The sequence below is a fragment of the Procambarus clarkii genome, chromosome 31 (assembly GCF_040958095.1).
Source record: "Procambarus clarkii isolate CNS0578487 chromosome 31, FALCON_Pclarkii_2.0, whole genome shotgun sequence".
Taxonomy (NCBI): domain Eukaryota; kingdom Metazoa; phylum Arthropoda; class Malacostraca; order Decapoda; family Cambaridae; genus Procambarus; species Procambarus clarkii.
In genome coordinates this window covers 22,003,644-22,023,889 of record NC_091180.1, presented here as the reverse complement: position 1 = coordinate 22,023,889, position 20,246 = coordinate 22,003,644, and the positions used below count along the sequence as shown (strand labels likewise).

Here is a 20,246-nt window from a genome sequence, read left to right as displayed (position 1 = left end):
GATGGAGGTGGCCTCCACCAGAACATGTCCACCCTTAAAACATGTCACGTAATGATGGTCCAGACAGTGCAAGCACATTTCATAATATTTCTTTGACTCGTTTGCTTCCACTTTCCACCGTATTTTTTTTTAAATTTCTTTCGATTTTTCACGTACGTGCTTGAGATTTATTTTCTCTTTGATTCAGAGAGGCTGTTCTTGTCCACCTTGATTATTTCCTTCAGTATCTTTTACTGAAAGAAAAGTACAGTAATCATACCTATTGTGTTTCTTTCTCTTCTCTACAATAATGAGGACAGCAACCAGAAAAATGTAAGTAAATATTCATCTGCAGTAAAAAGTGGTAAATGAGTGGAATGCTCTCGAGCAAGTAGTGAAACACTGATATTTAGAAATGCATCAGGTACAATATCCATGAGGCAGGACTAGCTACATCACTTTCCACAGACACTAATAGGCAAGCATATAACTGAGGAGATATGTCTTGTCTAAGGCAAACACTCAGGCTTTCACTCCAACCCATCCTCTTAAAAATAACGTCGCTTTTCGCTCGTATGCGCGCTATGGCCAAAAATGGACATAATTTGAAATGAAATCGGCTCAGAAAAATGACGTACTGTCCCATTTTCTATTCGCGTCCTCTGGTTTACTAAGTTAGAATAGAAGAGGAAACTTTCAATTATAATTGAATACTTATAATCTAGACCACATTAAATCTGGAGCACTCTTAACCCAGGAGCTTGTGATATTCGTCAATTTGTGACTAACATTGCCATCATGCCCAAGATTTTTGGAGAGCCGACAATTTTCATTGCGGCAAGCTTAGAATGAGCTTGTCATATCTTTCATTAGAGTCAATCTCCTAAAAATTTCCCACCTGTATCAACATATGTTGTCCAGTTGGATATCATTAAATTATTCACATATCAGCACCAAGTCGGCTACTCTTAGCCGAATCATTTGGTAGCTCTTATTTCTTTTCTTGTCTTTTTAGCATGATTGTAAATTTACAAAGATTGAAAAGAGCTGGGTGTGTGGAGTGGAACCATGTTTGTGATAGCCAGGGAATATCTAGTGTTTAGAAGGGGGTAAACTGAAAATGGTGGCCATCACTGCAACTTCATTATGCGCTAATTATACATCCAAATTTCAAGTCGTCATCAGTGCAATAATTGCAACTCTTAAAAATGTACATTAGGAATGCTTTTTGACAAGACTAAGCTTCTTATGTTATCACATTGGCTTTAATACCATTTTCCATTCCTTTCCTCTCGGTCTCATCTGTCATCCAATCTGTAATCTGCACGTGTTCTGTGAGTATTCATGCCTCAGTTTCAACTTGCTTAATTATAGTGCTCATGGATATCACGACTCTGAATCTGTTCAACATTCTGGAAGTATTTTTGTAATGTTACAATCTGGTCAGAAAGAGAAGAAAATATCAGCGAGTGGTTTAATATCTAGGCTAGCTCATGCAAAAAGACAATCTGTACTCACTGTTTGATGCTACACCAACATGTAAGAAAGGGAGATATTAAGCATTAGATTCAATCTCAAAAGCTGAAGCATTCAGGGGGATGCACTTTGAGGAGCGATATTATTTACAAACCTACATGGTTTATTAATTGGAAGGACACATACTGGACATACTTGTTCATTTCTCTTTTTGAAAGAACAACATGACACCTTGTCACAAAATACTTTCCATTCGTCCAATTCAATCCCTGCTAAAGTGTTTCTAAACTGTTCAAAATCCTTCAAATTTATTGTGCCATGAAAATCATGCATTTCTCCAATCTACTTTCAAAAGCTTCATTAAAAACAACTTTAACCACTTGTGCTGCGCCAACCAAGAAAACGTCGTTGGTGGGAAAATGCACCAACCGAGAAAGTAAGTAATTATCAAAAAAGGCACCAAGCCAGAAGGGTTAGCACCATAAAATGTGCGGAATAATCAGAGGGCCCTAAATATCACCAAGGGTGCCAATATAGGAACAGAAACGCATAAGGTGAACGATATCAAAAGTATCCGATCTGATTCACCAAGAATTCTATCGAGGGACAAGCGACCGCTAGGGATGGTCAAAAAGCAAGACACACGCTCGTCCTGGAAGTCGGGACATTCAACAAGGATATGCAGGACCGTAAGAAGGACAATGCAATTTGGACAATAAGGAGCAGGGGCGGCACTATATTAAGTGACCGTGAGTTAAACGCGCATGGCCAATACGCAACCTTGCCAGAGCCGTTTCCCACCGCCGGTTACAGTAGTAGGAGTTAGGCCAGGAGGACACGTAACTCTTAAGAGAACACAGTTTGTTACCAGTAACAGAAGACCAACAATCCTGCCAACAGGTAAGGATGGAGCAATGAATAACTGGGTAAAAGTCGGAATAAGGAATACCTTTACGGCAAATGGGACAAGAGCGGACAGCTTCCCTGGCGGCAGCGTCCGCACGCTCATTTAACCCTTCCACTGCTCAGGGGTCCTGAGGACATTTACACCCCTATGCGCAAGAAAAAAAAAGTTCTAAAAAATTATTTCGTCTTCTAAAAATGTTAGTGTTCCCTGAGGACGGGAAAAGTAAAAATAAAAATTGAAGGCGACATATTTTGGGTGCAATTGACCGAGGAAGTCTGGCAAAAAGTGGGCGTTGACAGAGAGGTCATCAGCGCCGGTCAGCGTCACCCGCACTGACAGGTGGGAGTTGCCACAAAGGTATCACTTAATTATTTCAATGTCTCTGATTTTTTCTTAGTTTTTTGCAGTATTATTATTCAATAGTGTGTATTGTAATATATTTATATAATAAAAGTGGTGAATAATCGCTATACTCAAAAGTATGGTGTGCACATTAGTGATTCAATTATTATGTTCATAAAACAATAAACAAATAGTTTTGCTGCTATTACACTCTATACACACATTATATATAAGTATCTGCATGTTTTGTTCACCATAACAAACCACTAAGTTGGTATTCAGAGTCAAAAAGCAATGAGGAGTGACCGCCACACACCAGCCCGCCACTCGTTGCCACTCCCTCAACAACACCTCTCTCGCCCACTTTTTCCTCCCACCATCCTGTTTTATATTTTATTCACAATATACAGACGTTATATATAAGAATCTACATGTTTTGTTCACCACAACTGTACAAGCTGATATAGTTAGTTCAGGCACGAAGAGTCGTCACCATACACACAGTCAGCTGGCGGCTCCCTCACTCATTCAAGGTCACACGCACTAAACTTTTTCCCCCAACAATACTGTTTGCAGTGTTATTACACTATATACACATTATATACAAGTATCTACATGTTGTATGCACCACCTAAGCTTGTAGAGTTCCCAAAAAGCATAGTGGCCACCCTCTACACATCCAGACAAGGCAACGATGCAATCTCCCTCCATCCCTCAGCATCACTTCTCCCACAGCGCTAATTATTACAACAATCCTGCTATTATTCTACTGAGCTGAGCTGATCACACAGGGTTGTGATAATAGCCCTGACTGATTTATATCAGTCAGGGGTCATCTGTAATATTGTCATCGCTAAATAATAGCAATTATATATTTATTTTGGTATTTTTGTATATGGTTGATTTATACCCGCACTGGGTCAGGTGATAAATACCTGTATAATAGACAAAACCCAAGATGCAAGAAGATTACAAATTCTTGAAGCAATTCACATAAGATTAGAACAACCTACCATGAACACTCAAATCACGGAACTATTTACTCTACCCACCATGAGAGTAAGGACAAGACCAGAACATAACGATGCCAACACAGAAGACACTGTCCAACACAACAGGCCAATTACACCTGATTAATCTTTGTATGTAGATAGGAGCTGCCTCGTATGGGCAAATAGGCCTTCCGCAGTTACCTTTATTCTTATGTGCTTCATCCCCCATTTATCCCTCATGTATCCCCCATGTTTTTACCTTTATTGTCTTATCACCTGACCCTGTGCGGGTATAAATCAACCAGTTCTGAAAATTCTTTTCACTTGAGAATGAACCATGGAGGTTCGAAACGTTGTGCAAATTGTATAAATAAGTGTAATACATTCTATAGTAATTCACTTTTTTCTTCACCTTGAAATTACGAAAATGAGTTTTGGAGAACTCCTCTTTCAGCCAAGCTCTGATGCTAAGAAAATAGAGGGATAGAAGCCCTAAATCAGAAGATAATAAATACAGAATATGCAGTCATATTCATTGAGATATGTTTAAAAGAAAACCTGCTGCCAGTATACATACATACATATAATATATATATATATACATATATATATATATATATATATATACATATAATATATATACATATATATATACATATAATATATATACATATATATATATATACATATAATATACATATATATATTATATAATTAAAAAAAATGTGACAAGGTGTTCCACCATATTGAGACACAATCTGTGATACAATATTACTAGAAAGACATGCATACACAAACACACATGCACACACCCAAATACACGCAGACAATAAACATAAAAAATAGCAACTCCCAGGATCCCTGCATTATCACAAAATAATGTACCTATTAGTATTGTCTTATTGGGTCATCAAATTACTATGTTAATGAAAAACAATATAGCCTGCTCAAATCAAATAAGCTATCAAAAAAGTTTTCTTTTGTGAAATTCTCTCGTCCATACAACTCCATCGCCTGAATAAAACAAGAGCATATGAAACAGATATAATCTATGGCCATCTAAAGTGTCCATACAAATTAGCATTTCCTTTCAGACCCTAATATTGACCTTTGTCCTGACTTCATAAAACATACTTTGCCAACATTTAAAAAGCCAATCCAATAAGTCTTGGTTACCTGGTAGAAAAAATGAACTGTCGCTCAGCAAATTATAATAGCAGTTGATCAACCACCACCACCACTACATTTCCCACTTTCATGAGATGGAAAGCCATCAGTCCAGAGAAAAATGCGAGGAATATAATAAGATGCTTATTGATATTTACAACAAAATGGCACACTTGCATCCACACTAAATTTTAATAAATAAATAAAATAAAACGATTTTTCATTTCAAATAAAAACATTTTTTTCGTTCTAAATTGATTTTTTAGGCATCCCTGCGTATAGGAGTTGTAACTGATGTGTGGAAAAAAGGCTAACATCGTTCCAATCTACAAAAGTGGCAGCAGGGAAGACCCCCCCCCCCTCAATTATAGACCTGTATCTTTGAGGCTACAGCTTTAACAAAATAGTCAGCACATGGTCTGGCTCTAAGGGCGACAGCTATCAAGTTTATAAAGGATCTGCCAATTTCTTGTCATGAAAGTGTGGACAAAGGAACTCAATGGTATACAATGACCAATTTAACAGAGTTCCATCATTATAATAAAAAGCAAGTGATTAAAGCTTGAAGTCATCCTGAAAACGAATAATCATTCAGAAACATTGAAGAAAAGCAAACCCCACAAAATAAACCATGATAAGGATGCTTATTGTTAATGAACAATATAGAAAATGCATGAAAATAAAATAAAATTCCACTAGCACACAAGACTTATTAACTCACCCGAAGCTTTGAATCCAAGATGGCAGTTCGCTTTCCTCTACCCAAGATTCCCGACGTATCTTCTTTTGTGTCTTCTTCATCTCCATCACCATCATCATCATCATCATCCTGAACATTCAAAATTATCACAATTACAATTTTGTATTATCTTAATTTATGTTAAAAATGCAAAAAGCACGACATAACTGTTTATAGAATATGAGAATAGGGTAAATGATCACTACGAAATGTAAGAAACTTGTACCAATGTTAAAGACGGGATTGGGACAGACTGACCTTATGGCTAATCTTAATTTTTACATACGAAAACCATATCAACAGTGATATGATTTCAAACAATATTTCTGAGATGATGTATGTAATATTAAAAAAATATATTCATTCTGACTGCAAAACAGTTTATAATTTAACTTACAATAATTAACTACTTTTATACTCTTTAGTAGTTAGCACAAGTCTCAAATTACCATCTTTCAGTATATTACTAAATCCAACTAATACACACAAAACAAAATTTTCACAAATGTATAACCAACACCAAAAGCCACCCAATGTGGTTTCTAATGATGATTTTTTTTTTTTGTCTAGTAACTCTTACAAGCAGCATATTCTTTACTCCTGCTGAATTAACTTCCCTACCTTAAGGAAAACCCCAACATTCTTCAGCTTCTTCTTGCTGGATGCTGTCAAAACTGTGGCTGGTTGATCCTGAAGGGGGAGAGAAAAAAGGCATACATTACAATCTATTCAGACCTTTTTCCTTAAGCATCATGTTTAGCAATGTAGAATCATCACAAAGATATAAACATTAATAGTAGATGTTATTTCACCTGTAAGGGCATTTTCTAAGCAAGAAAAAGATGAAAAATAACATTAGATGTCTAATCGCCAACGCTTCTAGATATGAATTCCAGAATCCTATTCGCGTTATTCAGTATCATTTGGAAATGCTGCTAATCAATTCTGTCTAAATCATTTATATATATATGATAACAGAGCTCCAAAACAGACCCAGTATCAAAGGTTTTGCTAAAGTCAAGGTGCACATCTCACTCCCTTCCACTATAAATGGCTCAAAGTAATTAATTAATTAACTAATTATCAAAAGAAGGCATTAAACCAGGGAGACTATGTAGCTCAATGGCTTGAAGAATGTTGGAAAAGAATGAAAGTAAATTTATTAAACATGAGAAGCCCTTATTAAAACCTTGCAGTGAATTTGAGGAAGGCAAAGGACAAGATGGATAAAACAAAACGAGTGTTTGAAGCAGCCAACAATATGGCAAACTGAATGAATGTTATGAAATACAGTACAATAAATGACAAATGAACAGATGAACTTCACATCTGGTTGCATGAACACTTTCGTCTGGCGGCAAAGCAGTTTGCATCCATTAATAATCTTACAGATGTCAGGCAAGGATGAATGTTATGTCCGAAATTAAAATATTTGTTAAAATTCCATTAATTGTTCGATTATTATGTGACTAGTTTTAAAATGCGTGCCTTTAGGTTGTGAACAATTTCACACCAGAATGAACGACAAAGCATGAAAATTGAGGTGAGGAAACTGAACAGAGTATACACGTTTTAGTGGTGGTGTGCGGCTGGGTGCTCGTTCATGGGTTAACGCTCGGGCGATTTTCAGGTTTGTTGCGGGTGGCACGCCAGGCCTTTTGACCTTAAATGCATATACCCCTGTAGAGAATTCTATTGGGAGCAATTTGATACCAAAATGAATGACATAGCAAGAGAATTGCGGTGAGAAAACTAAAGAGAGTATACACATTTTAGTGTGGCTGCCCACTCACGCAAAATGCTCGGACCACCTTGGGGTAGGCTGGGGTGCACACGCCGGGAATGCAAAATTATTAAGCAGCTGGGTACTGTTATGGATGAATTGTTAAAGTGTGTTGTACTGGTTGTTGCAATTATGTAGTGGGTAGTGTGGAAGATAAGGCAAATGGATAGGATCTCTCTTTATGAATATGTTCATTACTCTTACAATATCGGCCACAAATATGCAATATAATAAAATAAATATTTGATCTCTAATTATAAAATGCAGTAATTAATTTATTGGACAATTTTTTAATTACCCAAGAAAAAGAAACTTTTCACTATCACTCACCTCATTGACAACGACTGTGTCCCCAATAAACAGAGCATACTTCTTGCTACCAGAATCACTGGCACTATCATTTGTGAGATCGGAAAACCCAAGATTTGCATTAAACACTTGCCCTTTCTTTGCAATAGTATTTGTTTTGGGACCAATGAGAAGAGCAGACTCACGAAACTCGATACCCATGCCAAATCTGAAAAGTAGAATAAAACATTAATATTAAATTTAAAAAGATTACATTTACATCAAGGTAATAAAGATAAAATACAGTATAAGGAATTTCTTGTATGACTACATATCAGGTAGTGCTATTCAAGTTTCAGATGGCTTATGCATTGAAAGGATAGATGTGGATAGAACGATTAAACGAGTGTTGCAGAATGATGTAGTGAAGAATAAAGAAACAAAAAGTGATATGAACAACAGATTGAGGGAGTGTGTACCTGAGAGGGGGCTAATCATAGAGGAGTGCTTGGAGCCACGCTTCGAGTCACTCTACGGAACAGAGGAGACATTACTGAATACAAAGATGGAACTGGTAATCGCTAGTTTGTGTTGCACATTTACAACAGTTACAACCACCTTCTTTACACTAAAGACATACCTTGAATTCATTTAAGTGGCCCAGACTAGTTTCTCACGTCAAATGTCACCATGATCAGAGTAATGTAAAGAATAAAACGAGAACATTACAGATGGTTCAGACAGCATCGTTACGGTTATGTCTTACTTTTTTCTGCTCACAAATCCATTAATTATGAGAATACATTACAAAATTTATATGAACATTAAAAAGCATAGTAGCAAGAGCTAAAACTTTCTCACATCTTCCTATCTATACGCAGAATATTATACGATTTGTTCAAGACTAAAGTGGAGTAACAATATGATTTATAAAATATTAAAATACTGCATTTGTTGTACCTGTAACCAAGATGTAAAAGACAAATTAAAGAATTGTGTCATCTTTATCAACACTAATAGTTAGGCTGCAATAATTTTTTAAATCTGATCTGATTTCAAGGATATAATTATTATAAATAATAATGTCATTAAGTCTACTTACAGACTGGGAAGAGAAATAGGAATTTATAATCAAATACAGAAATTATTATATAGACTTCCCAGAAAAAAAATATCCATTAGTCATCCAAGCCAGTTAAATGTTTATATATGCTTATATATCAGCATTATATTATATATATATATATTGGCTTTATATTATAATGCTTATATATTAGCATCTTTTAAACACTTACCAAGAGGTGCTTTATAAACTGCAATACGTCATCCTGGTTTAATCTATCAGTGCTGAGTAAAACAGAGCTTCAGTATCACTGGAAGGCCATTATGATAGTAATAGAAGGTTTTATCTCTTTGACCATAACACATATATGTCGCAACAGTGTCTAATGCATCGGACACTGACTGATGTTAAAGTCTAATGATATACATAGCAGCCTGGATAGCTCCGGGGGAGCCAAAGGGGCTTTCCCCAGAAAAAAATGCACTTTCACACAGTAGAAGCAGCACAATGGCTAAATATTACTCATCACCTTGTATCACCTAAATATCACCTTGATATTCAATGTAAGAAAACTAGCCCAAATTTTTTATTTGGTGCCATTATTTTTTTGCGAATATAAATTGAACTATATGGAATATAGGCACCCTGTCAAAGACATGAAGCCTGTGTATATGGCTTGCTATAGGTATTCCTTGCCAAGGGCAAGGTTATCATTATAGTTATCTAGTCAGTTACTGGCCATATCCAACAGTGCCAAGTGACTGACAAGATATGTGCAAATAATCTATTCGGCTTAAATAACTACAGTACATCTATTGGGATCAAGACCTAACTATAAATCTTTACCCTCCAGCTATTATACCCAGTGCATTCAAACTTCAAAATGTTCTAAGGCTGTTACACAGGCTGCCAACCTGAAGTTTCAAACCAATTACAGTACCTCTTTTTCATGAATGGTAAACATCATCTCTTTTTTTTCCTTTTTTCAGCAGATACACTATCTATTTCTCTCATAATCTTACAAATTGTGATCACATCACCCGAGATACTTCTGTGTGGTTAGGTCAAGCTCTTTTAATCTTTCATCAACTATATGGTACAATGGAACAGTTGTCTTGCAAGTTTTATAGTGCAAAAACAGTATTTTTTTAATTTCGGATGGGATAGTGTCATTGGAACACAAAACTTGAAGTCGCATGTAAGGTTAGCATGTTATTAGAATGCAGTGTCTTCTCCCCCAATAGTTTAAATGTACATTATAGTAAATTAAAAACTTCATAATTTTGTAAGCCTCGCACTGTTTTAAAGTCATTATTTGGCATTTATCATGGGGACTATGTTCCAAAATAAACGACATTCACGGTTCTTTGCACTAATCCTGGTTTCCAAACTATTCCACCAACTTTAATGCTAATTGTAAAAAATATTTAACTATACTTACCCAACTGCCTTTGTGAGCTTATCTGTCAGACTAGAATTTTTGCTCTTGAGGTGTTTATAGACTTCCTCATAAACATCACAAAGTTTGACTCCAGCCTGCAGCATAGAAGGGAAGAGGTTTAAATAACAGGAGCACTCTTCATCAGTCAATATACAGTATATTTATTGTCGTATATCTCACCTATTCTGATTTTAAATGTTTATATATTTTTTCCCCACACACAACCCTAATGTAAGTTCTTTATTAAAAAAACAACTGCATATAATGCACTAACAAAATATAGGGGAACACTTTACAACAGACAAAGATTACAGAACTAAAATAATAATCAGACAAAAAAATTAATTACTACATGTGGTGCATAACCACATAACCATAGCATGGTGCATATGTGGTAACCTCTTCATGCATTGAAATGTATAATAAAATTACAAAATAAACACAAACACTTGAGCATATAGATAACACCATGGACAAATATGTACACAGTACAAAAATAAACCTGGATATAGCCCACCTTCAATGTGTTGATCAGCTTATCAAAAAGCTCTAAAAGAAGTTCATAGTCTTTCTGCATCTTCTCAGGCGGATTTACCATAAAAGTGCGACAGATATTGGAACAATAGTTCTTGTAACGTACCCCCATACAGCAAACAATAGCACCAAAATGCATGGGGTTTTTGTCACTGTAAAGTAATAAAATAGAATGCATTAGGTAAAAGGTAGGGAAAAGGGGCTAACACATGTGCAAGTGAACCAATTTTACTACAAAGCTATAGATTTTTGTAGTATTTAACTCTGTCTGCTGCATAGTGTGTAATATACTAGTACTTAAATTGGTAAGGAGCTTGTTTAACCATGTAATGTTTACAGGGTGTGTGCCTAGTTCCTGGACTCTCGGGTGCCCTGGTGTAATTATGTCTCCCACTTTTCTAATGCACTATCATATCTGCTGTTAAAAGCTGTGATTGGAGGTTATTTTCATTACTACCTATATCACTCAAGTGTGATAAATCCTCATACTGTAATCATGATTACTTCCTCTTTGTTTCAGTTGTATTGTAACTGTACTTCCGATATCTATCTTGAGGTTATCTTGAGATGATTTCGGGGCATTTTTAGTGTCCCCGCAGCCCGGTCCTCGACCAGGCCTCCACCCCCAGGAAGCAGCCCGTGACAGCTGACAGGTACCAGGTAACACCCAGGTACCTATTTTACTGCTAGGTAACAGGGGCATAGGGTGAAAGAAACTCTGCCCATTGTTTTTCGCCAGCGCCTGGGATCGAACCCAGGGCCACAGGATCACAAGTCCAGCGTGCTGTCCGCTCGGCCGACCGGCTCCCTTTATCTATATTTGACATTTTTTACATTTTTGTTTGTAACTGTACTTCCCCCTTATTATTTTGCTGTGCTCTCTGATCTCATTTGTTCATTCCTCTTTTGTCATTTTATACTGCATCCTTGTTTATGTACATATGTAGCTTATTGTCCTAAACTATGTGGCAGAGAACTAATCAATTGGTAAAGTTACTTGGTCTTGAAATTTCAACATTTTTTTTCTTAATTCAACCTTTATATACAAAACACTGTCACCAAGTCATATTTAAGAGTACAAAAATGTATTATGTAACACTAAAGGGTAGTAAAACAACATACCTGGACACACTGAACTTCAGAGCATAGTTGCCTCCTGATTGGATAATTGGAGGATAACATGGCTCTATCTGCTGCGTGTCAAAATTACCTACATATTTCTTGTCTGTCATGGCCTGTTCCACTCCTTCTGCAAGTTTGGCATGCTTTACCTAAAAATAAAAAAATCATCACAAACCCAGTCAATTTAGCTATTCATTTCAGTAAGCACAAACATCACAATAGAGATGGCATTAAAGTTAGGTATACAAATGCATATGGAAAACAAAATAGTAGTAGAGCTACAAGAAAGGATGGCAGAGAAACTACCAGCATCGCAGTAATGGAGATAAAAACTGACAATTGCTACAGCGAATGAAATCTTCCTTAAGAGGGGTAAATACTGTATCTGTATTGCCATTCTACTGTACACTAAATACATACAAATCTATTAATTTTTCCAAATTAATTTAAATTTAGAAAATTATTGTCTACAATTATTCTTAAAAGTTAAAAAAAAAAACTCAAGCTCCTCGAAACTCAACACAATACAGAGCATGTCTTTTTTTAGCCGAATGTTATGATAATCGTTTTCTTGAGAAATATGATATGAAGTACAGTATAGCAAACAAGATGAACAGGTAAACTCACCTTCTTATCTCTGTCAATAATATCCATGATCTGTTCTTTTAGATATTTTGAGAAAACATCCACTGTTGCAGTGCAAGCTTTCTTTATGGTGGCAATTTCAGATTCCTCTTTAGCCGACATCACAATTGCCATGTGAGAGCTCATGTCCAGCTATAAATGAAGTAAACATTTTATCAGCAATATAACTGCCAACCTTAAAAATGTACAGAAAAACTAACCAATGATCTGTCCGATAAATATTTTGGTTAACACACATCACACAATTTGTTGCAAAGTTTTAAAATGTAATTTCTTCCTTTACATCATAATAACCATTGTCTAAAGTACAGTATTATTTCTATTTATTTAGCAGTGTTGATTCTCCCAATTGGCTACAATCATGTGCATAATACAGTACATTCCTCCTCTGTACAGTCTGAACATCTTGAATTGTCCAATTTACCCTCAAAGTTTCACTCATCACAATTGCCATCTTGCATGAGCACAAAATAATTGTATCTGTATCAATATCAGATCTTTTATCAGATCTGAATTCAAAAGAATGGAATGAGCCCCCATTATCAAAAGGTAGACTGAAGTATGAATAATAATGGTTGTATTAGTCAAGGAAATTTTGTATACATACCTGGAGCATTCCCAGTTTTTGGTTTATGTTTTTTTTTTAGTTGTTCTACTCCCTGAGCCCGACCACAATACCAGTGTGGATCCTATTAATAGTGTAGTAAAAGTAGCAGATAAGACCTACCTGCTCAAAGTTGGCTTCCTTCACTGCTTTTCTCCATGCATCAATGAGATCTGATGAGAATTTATCTTTACCATATATACCAATCTTTGAACCACCTTTGCTACCCTTGATGGCATCAATTAATTTGGTTATATTAGCCTTATCTTTATCATTCTGGAAAGAAATACAAAAGTTTTAGCAAACAAAAGATATATATTTACAAAACATAGATTACGATTTCATTAGTTATAGCATCACATCAGTTATGTTTACCTAAAAGTGCACACGCGCACACACAAATTTGATTTAGTTCAACTGAAGCTTTTATTTAAGAAAACTGTGTTGATAACTGTACATTAATAACTAATTCTTCTATGACTTGTATTTATTTGAACACTTCTCTACCTCTTCATTCTGAAATGTCAATAAATATTGCATTTTAGCCAAATGCAGATTAGTAATTAATAGTTGGTTACTACCCCATACTTCAACTCAATAACAATGATACCTGATAGGCATTTATATTTCTTTTCATGTCAGTCTCTACTTTAACACAGATCATGAGAATAATAGGTGGAAAGGTTATAAGTAATCCCTCCATATCTTACACACAAATCATGAAGGAGACATGTAGCTTAACCTTCTCTTGGCGATTTGCCGGTTTTTATGCATGCTTTGTGTGCTTCTTAAATTTTGCCCTAATATCAATGCAGTTTCTACAAAACCATTTAATTTTATGCTCATTTTCACAATACACATTTTATTTTGCTTTGAAACTACCTTGAGTTTACAAAGCTACTTCAGCTGTATGCCAGCATTTCCTGTGTCTTGTGAGTTTCTGCCATAATCATGCCCTAGTCAATCCAGAGATAAGGAGGTTGTCTTAACATAAAAGGCTCCTCATTCTGTCCACTTATATTGTAGTTACAATATTTCATTTTTTTTAATGTCTTGATTATCAATTATCCTCATCAGCAAATTGCAATTTTTGGTTACCCACCTTGTCCCTAACCAGCAACTTTACTGGTGGTACATTACTGTTCTCATCTTTATTCTTCTCCAAGCCTTCCAGAATTTGTATCTGCAATAAAAAATTCAAAGTAAACAAATGTTCCTTTTTAAAGTACTGTATGTATCAAGTAAAATTAAAGAAACTAAATGACAGTAAACAATACTGAAGGACTGGCACATTGTGAATGTTTGGTCGTAAAATGAAAGAATGTGTTATTTGGGGCATTAAACCTTTCTCTGACATAGTCAAAAGAAAATCCTAATTATTTCAGGTACCTAGAAACAGAAGTTTACAAAATCTAATGTGGACCAGACGTTTGGCCTTCAGAGCAGTAATTTCAATCCATTAAGTGCAGCTAGTTGTTAGTGACTCAAGCAAATACCATCCCTAACAGTAGCTCAAAAAAAGCTACAAATATACCTTTCTCAAACTCCTATATTCACACCTATTACTGTACCTACTACTACAATTTGTCTAACATAATTAGGTATGTTAAGATGGTCTTTAGTCATAAATTGTGTAACTGACAATTGATATACATGGCACTCTTAAAAACCCAGACCTCTATATAAACTGTCTACTCCTACTAATTCGATCTTACCCTTTCACAGCCAACCCCCTCTCTGAGTAAGCCAGACATTCAAATTAGCAGGAATTCTTGCCAGGAAGGTTAAAAAATTAATATTCGCAGCTTTTTTGTACCACAATTAACAATTTACATAGGGGAGGATCTTTATATACAGTACTTACAGAACAGTACTCAAATAATTTAGATTTCAGCTTACCTTGTTGGAGTATGTTTGCTTGATCAATTAAGGGCTTCAATAATGTTAATTTATTAACCTAACACTTAAATTGCACTGCCCGACCCTCAGTTATTCAGGGGTTTCAATAAGCAATAGTGCCAAGAGAACACACATTGTGATGAATTTAGATATAAAAATTACATCTTGTATAAAAGTTGAATCTGGCATTCCAAGTAATATCATGTGCATTAACACTTTCGTCTAACGGCAACGCAGACTGCCAATAAATAAGTGGGCATCGGATGAGGGCATGGGCATATTTATCTGCAGCAACTTGTGTGGCCAAAGTAGCTGGGGCTACTGTTGCCAGGCAAGTACTCACTCAACATCCACACTTCCCCTGCTCCATCACAGCCAAAGTACATCACATACAACTTTTGTTTAGCCTCTCGTGAGCAGAGAACATTTTCACAATATTGGGAAAAAAAAAAATTTGGAGGAATAATTTATTTTATGTGAACTGGGGAACCTGAAATATTAAACTCACATTACAGTGGTTGAAAGCTTTCAATGCAAATGAACAATGGACAAAGCCTAAAATTACTATTTTAAATTTAAGAGTATATATATTATACATGAACGACAGCTTACCTTTTTCTTACTTGCCAAGAAGTACACAGCTTTCTCACAACACACCATTATGGTGTCTGTCAGCTCATACCCAAAAAGCCAGGTCTGAGTGGCAGTTGATTTTGAATAAATAACTTCTTGGTCAGCCCCCACAACAGAGACGAGAGCATCAGCTTTGCCAAGACCATCCTCCTTATTACTTTCCAATTTCTGTGGAATAAATGAAAATGTAATAAATTGAAGTTCATTCTTTATTACATCAATACCACACAAAGAAAAATTATAATGTACAATACCAGTTTTCTTATAATATTGCTTAACTAATTAAGTTCAATATTTGAATTACTATACTGTACTGTACCGTTTTGTCACTTTTACAAGCGATATTGAAAGCCATATCAATGTTAACAATTCCAAGGTGAAAGAACGTTTGTATTGTGTGTCGTGTCAAGGTGTTTAAATACAGTACAATACTGTGCTGAACTAAAAGATTGAGAATGTAATGAAGGAGGTAGATAATGCTGATCTTAAAAAACATGCAAAAATGAAGAAACATTTTCTTATTCGTCATTATCCAAACTATAAAGAACAGTAATGACTAACCCTTGGAGTGTGTAAAGAACAGTAATGACTAGCCCTTGGAGTGTGTAATTCTCTCATCCCTGGTTCACCACTATGCACAATTCTTTAAAAAATTTCCATGTTACTTGTTTGCAACGAGTTAAAATTAAGGAAAAAATCAGCGATGAATGCAATGAAACTCCCATTTCTGGATGAACCCCGGTGGCTCCCTGAAGCTACGTGCTGAAATAGTTATTATGGTCAATGGTTACGTTGATGATCATTTAGACAAAGTTGGAGTGTTTGCCTAGTAGATTATGCACAAAATTTTTTAAAGCGTTAGAACAAGTTTGAAAAATTTAACTTATGGTACCATCGGGCTTAAACGTATGTATACGCCATGCGCATTTTAAGGGTTAACAACTAGGAACCCATTTTACTGTTGGGTAAACAGAGGCTACAGTTATAGATTGGTACCCAGTAAATCCTCCCCGGCCAGGATATGAACCCAGGCCAAAGTTCTCGCGAAACACCAGACGAGCATCTTACCACTACACCATGGAGACTGCTGTGACTGCTGATTGTGTGATCCACCAATACCTTTGGCTTAGCATCTCACCATTTCATGTTAATACAGAGACAGTTTTTTCTGTCAATGTTTTGCCTGACAAACTTTCCCTGCTTGAATACTGTACTGTACTATTGTTTATAAGGGCGAATTTTTAAAAATGACATTTCATGCCGGTGCTCATCTTTGCCACATTTAAGTGAAGGATGCACGAGGGTAGGTTCACCAGTACTGTACAGTATTACTCAAATTAAAACAAGTTATTGTACTTGAAACTAGACATAATGGCATACAGAAAGAAAATCTCCCTTTCTATCATGGGACGAGATTCACGAAGCAATTATGCAAGCACTTACAAATCTGTACATTACATCTTTTCTCAATCTTTGGCAGTTTTGTTTACAATTATTAAACGGTTAATGAGCTCCGAAGCACTAGGAGGCTGTTTATAACAATAACAGTTGATTGGGAAGTTTTCATGCTTGTAAACTGTTTAATAGATGTAACCAAAGCCATCAAAGATTGAGGAAAGATGTACACGTTCGTAAGTACTTGTGCAACTGCTTAGTGACTTTGGCCCACAGTCTGTTGCATACTTTATTGAACAAATAATTATACATTTTCTTAAAATTACAATTTTTATCCAACCTATCTTCTGGTTCAATTCACCGCATTTTTAACGAGAGCTGCCAAACTATCAAAACAGCAGGGTTTTACTCAAAATTAAAGCACGATAATATCAAGGTTCCCACGAGCATCACCTCGATAGGTTACGTGGACGGCTTAGGTTCAAACGTTTCTGGTTAGAAAAAACAATTTTTTGTCTAGTGTCAAATTGTGAGCCCAGGCTATTTCATCAGGGTTCGCCCAGACAAGGCCGAGGATTTGCCAATGCAGTCACCCATCCAGTAACAAACCTCACATCATGGATCTTGGCATAATGCTGCCTCAAGAGTTAAATAAGAGCCTCATTCAGATATAAACACATTTTCTTACCTATTCTGGATGTAAATACTTTGTTTTATGAATTAGCTTTTTTGTATATTGGTGTATTGACCCTGGTGGTGGTGGACCCTAGAGTGAACACCTCGCCCACACCACCACCACCACCAGCTCCTCCTCCGAGGCCAGTCTCCTGCTCACACAACTATAACTTATTTCACACAAGAATGCTGAAACCATGGTAAGAACATGGTCACATCTGACAACATTACACTACAGTATACATCACCATCGAAAGCTAGGTTTCCTCTACACAATATAACAACATACACCATCACTTCTCACCTTCCACGTGGAATATACTTTGTTCATGCGACGAAAGAAGGCATCCTTGTCAATATTAATGGACATGGTGCCGAGGATAATGTCCCACTGGGGTGGTTTCGCTTAATTGTCCGCATAAACCGGGAAATGGCGCGAGAACAACAACCACCACAATGCTGGCCTGACCAACTGAGGGCCGCCCTGCGCAACCTCCCTAACCCCAGCCACGGTTGCCACATTCAAATTGCTCAAAGTAGCGACCTGACCCTCTAAAAGTAGCGAATTTCTAAAAAAGAGTAGCCCAATTTTTTGTTTAGTGACTGATACGGGTCTCAAAATAATATATTTTGATATATATAGAGTATACTACACGATTTTAATTGTTTTATTAATATTATCCTGCATATATATATATATATATATATATATATATATATATATATATATATATATATATATATATATATATATATATATATATATATATATATAGGGAAGGGAGTACCACCTCTGGCTGGAAGAAGGGGGACCCATAGCCTCGGAGGAAACCACACATAACGCATTGGAGGGAATGTGTATTCCCTCCAATACAGTTTCTGTGTGCTTTTCTCCTACCACCCCCTTCCCTTTTTTTTTTTCCTTTATTGTGTATTTAAAGGTTACAAAACATACAAGACAAATGCCTAAAGGTTATGGATCTCTTGAAGCTCCTCCGCTTCTGGACAGGAACCGAGGACGCAGCAAGCATTTCCCCTCTGGATCGCCACACTGAGACGCTGAAATAAAAAACTGGAAGCCCTTGGGTCTCTGGTGACGTCAATGAGCTTGGACCCCAATTCCTTGAGAAATCCCAAGGCACTCTTGCCCCAGGGGCCATGCGTCTCAGACGCTATGGGAACAAAGAGGTATTGACCTTCCAGTCGCCTGTACTTGAGTGATTTTGCTGTTTCCCTGTGGTTGGCCGCCCCACCTGCTTGATCAGCTCCGAAGTGTACATAGGTGTCAGCCAGGGTGGATACACATGTGTAGTCCCACACCAACTGTCTACCCTCCTTCCATGAGTATATGGTGATGCCATCAGGGCGAAGTGCTGGGAAATCCGGGTTTTGGACCCCTAGGATGCGAGGTTCTCTCTCCGCTGGGCACCCAGCTGAGACGAGGCTTCTCTTGATGATGTCATTGACCTCGTTGTGTCTTGCATGCCAGCCCTTTGTGCTTCCGCAATGCAACCCATGCAGTCCGTATTGGTCTGCTTCCACCCTGTCATTATGGAGTCAGAGGACACTCCCTACAATACCTCGAGTCCTACCTTACTGACAGGCTCCAATATGTTTCTGTGAATAATACAATTTCTCCCACCCTACCCATCAACATTGGTGTTCCTCAGGGCAGCATACTTGGCCCTCTCCTCTTTCTCATCTACATTAATGACCTTCCAAATGCCTCCCAACACCTCAAACCAATTCTATTTGCTGACGACACAACCTTCATTTACTCCAGTCCTGACCCTCTTGCTCTAAATGCCACAGTAAATACTGAGCTAAATAAAGTCCATCTTTGGCTAACTGCCAACAAACTCACCCTTAACATTGACAAAACTTTCTATATTCTGTTTGGCAATAAATCCTCTAGTCATATAAATCTCAAAATAAACAATACCCAAATTTGTAACAAATTAGATGGCAAATTCCTTGGCATTCTCATTGACCACAAGCTGAATTTCCAGGGACACATTCTAAATATATAAAAAAAAGTTTCAAAAACTGTGGGCATTCTTTCTAAGATCAGATATTATGTACCACGCCCTGCCCTGGTGACTCTCTATTACTCCCTTATCTATCCTTATCTCAACTATGGTATTTGTGCTTGGGGTTCTACTACCCAAAATCACTTACGTCCTCTAATTACCCAACACAAAGCTGCTATTAGAACAATATCCAACTCTGGCCCCAGACATCACTCGGTACCCTTACTCAAATCTCTGAATATGTTAGATATTAAGTCACTGCACATTCTCTCATGTGTATTATACATATATAAAACGCTAAACTATAATGCCAATCCTGATCTTAAAAGCTTCATAGAAGGTTGTAACAGAACCCATGAGCACCACACCAGAAATAAATACAGTTTTGATATTCCTAGAGTACGTCTTAATCAAACTAGAAATGCTCTGCAAATCAAGGGGCCCAGAATGTGGAATGACCTTCCCAACCATGTTAAAGACTGTACCTCTCTCAACCAGTTTAAGATAAAAACTAAACACTACCTAATAAATT

General features: G+C 36.6%; 1 protein-coding gene across 2 annotated transcripts in view; it reads right to left on the bottom strand.

The window, feature by feature from the left end:
* dre4 (SPT16 homolog, facilitates chromatin remodeling subunit dre4) overlaps positions 1–18,183 on the bottom strand; it is a 50,848-nt gene extending 32,665 nt beyond the window's left edge. Inside the window, exons 1-11 of one of the 2 annotated variants that reach the window (XM_069334507.1) lie at positions 17,989–18,183; positions 15,594–15,782; positions 14,185–14,265; positions 13,206–13,358; positions 12,461–12,610; positions 11,834–11,982; positions 10,695–10,863; positions 10,178–10,272; positions 7,716–7,902; positions 6,224–6,292; positions 5,585–5,692 (exon numbers count right to left, since the gene is read on the bottom strand). In XM_069334507.1, coding sequence (XP_069190608.1) covers positions 5,585–5,692; positions 6,224–6,292; positions 7,716–7,902; positions 10,178–10,272; positions 10,695–10,863; positions 11,834–11,982; positions 12,461–12,610; positions 13,206–13,358; positions 14,185–14,265; positions 15,594–15,782; positions 17,989–18,054 — 1,416 coding nt within the window. In that variant the 5' untranslated portion in view covers positions 18,055–18,183. The remainder of the gene's footprint in view (positions 1–5,584; positions 5,693–6,223; positions 6,293–7,715; positions 7,903–10,177; positions 10,273–10,694; positions 10,864–11,833; positions 11,983–12,460; positions 12,611–13,205; positions 13,359–14,184; positions 14,266–15,593; positions 15,783–17,988) is intronic. The other variant, XM_045743301.2, reaches the window with a different exon arrangement.
* Positions 18,184–20,246: the final 2,063 nt, after the last annotated feature.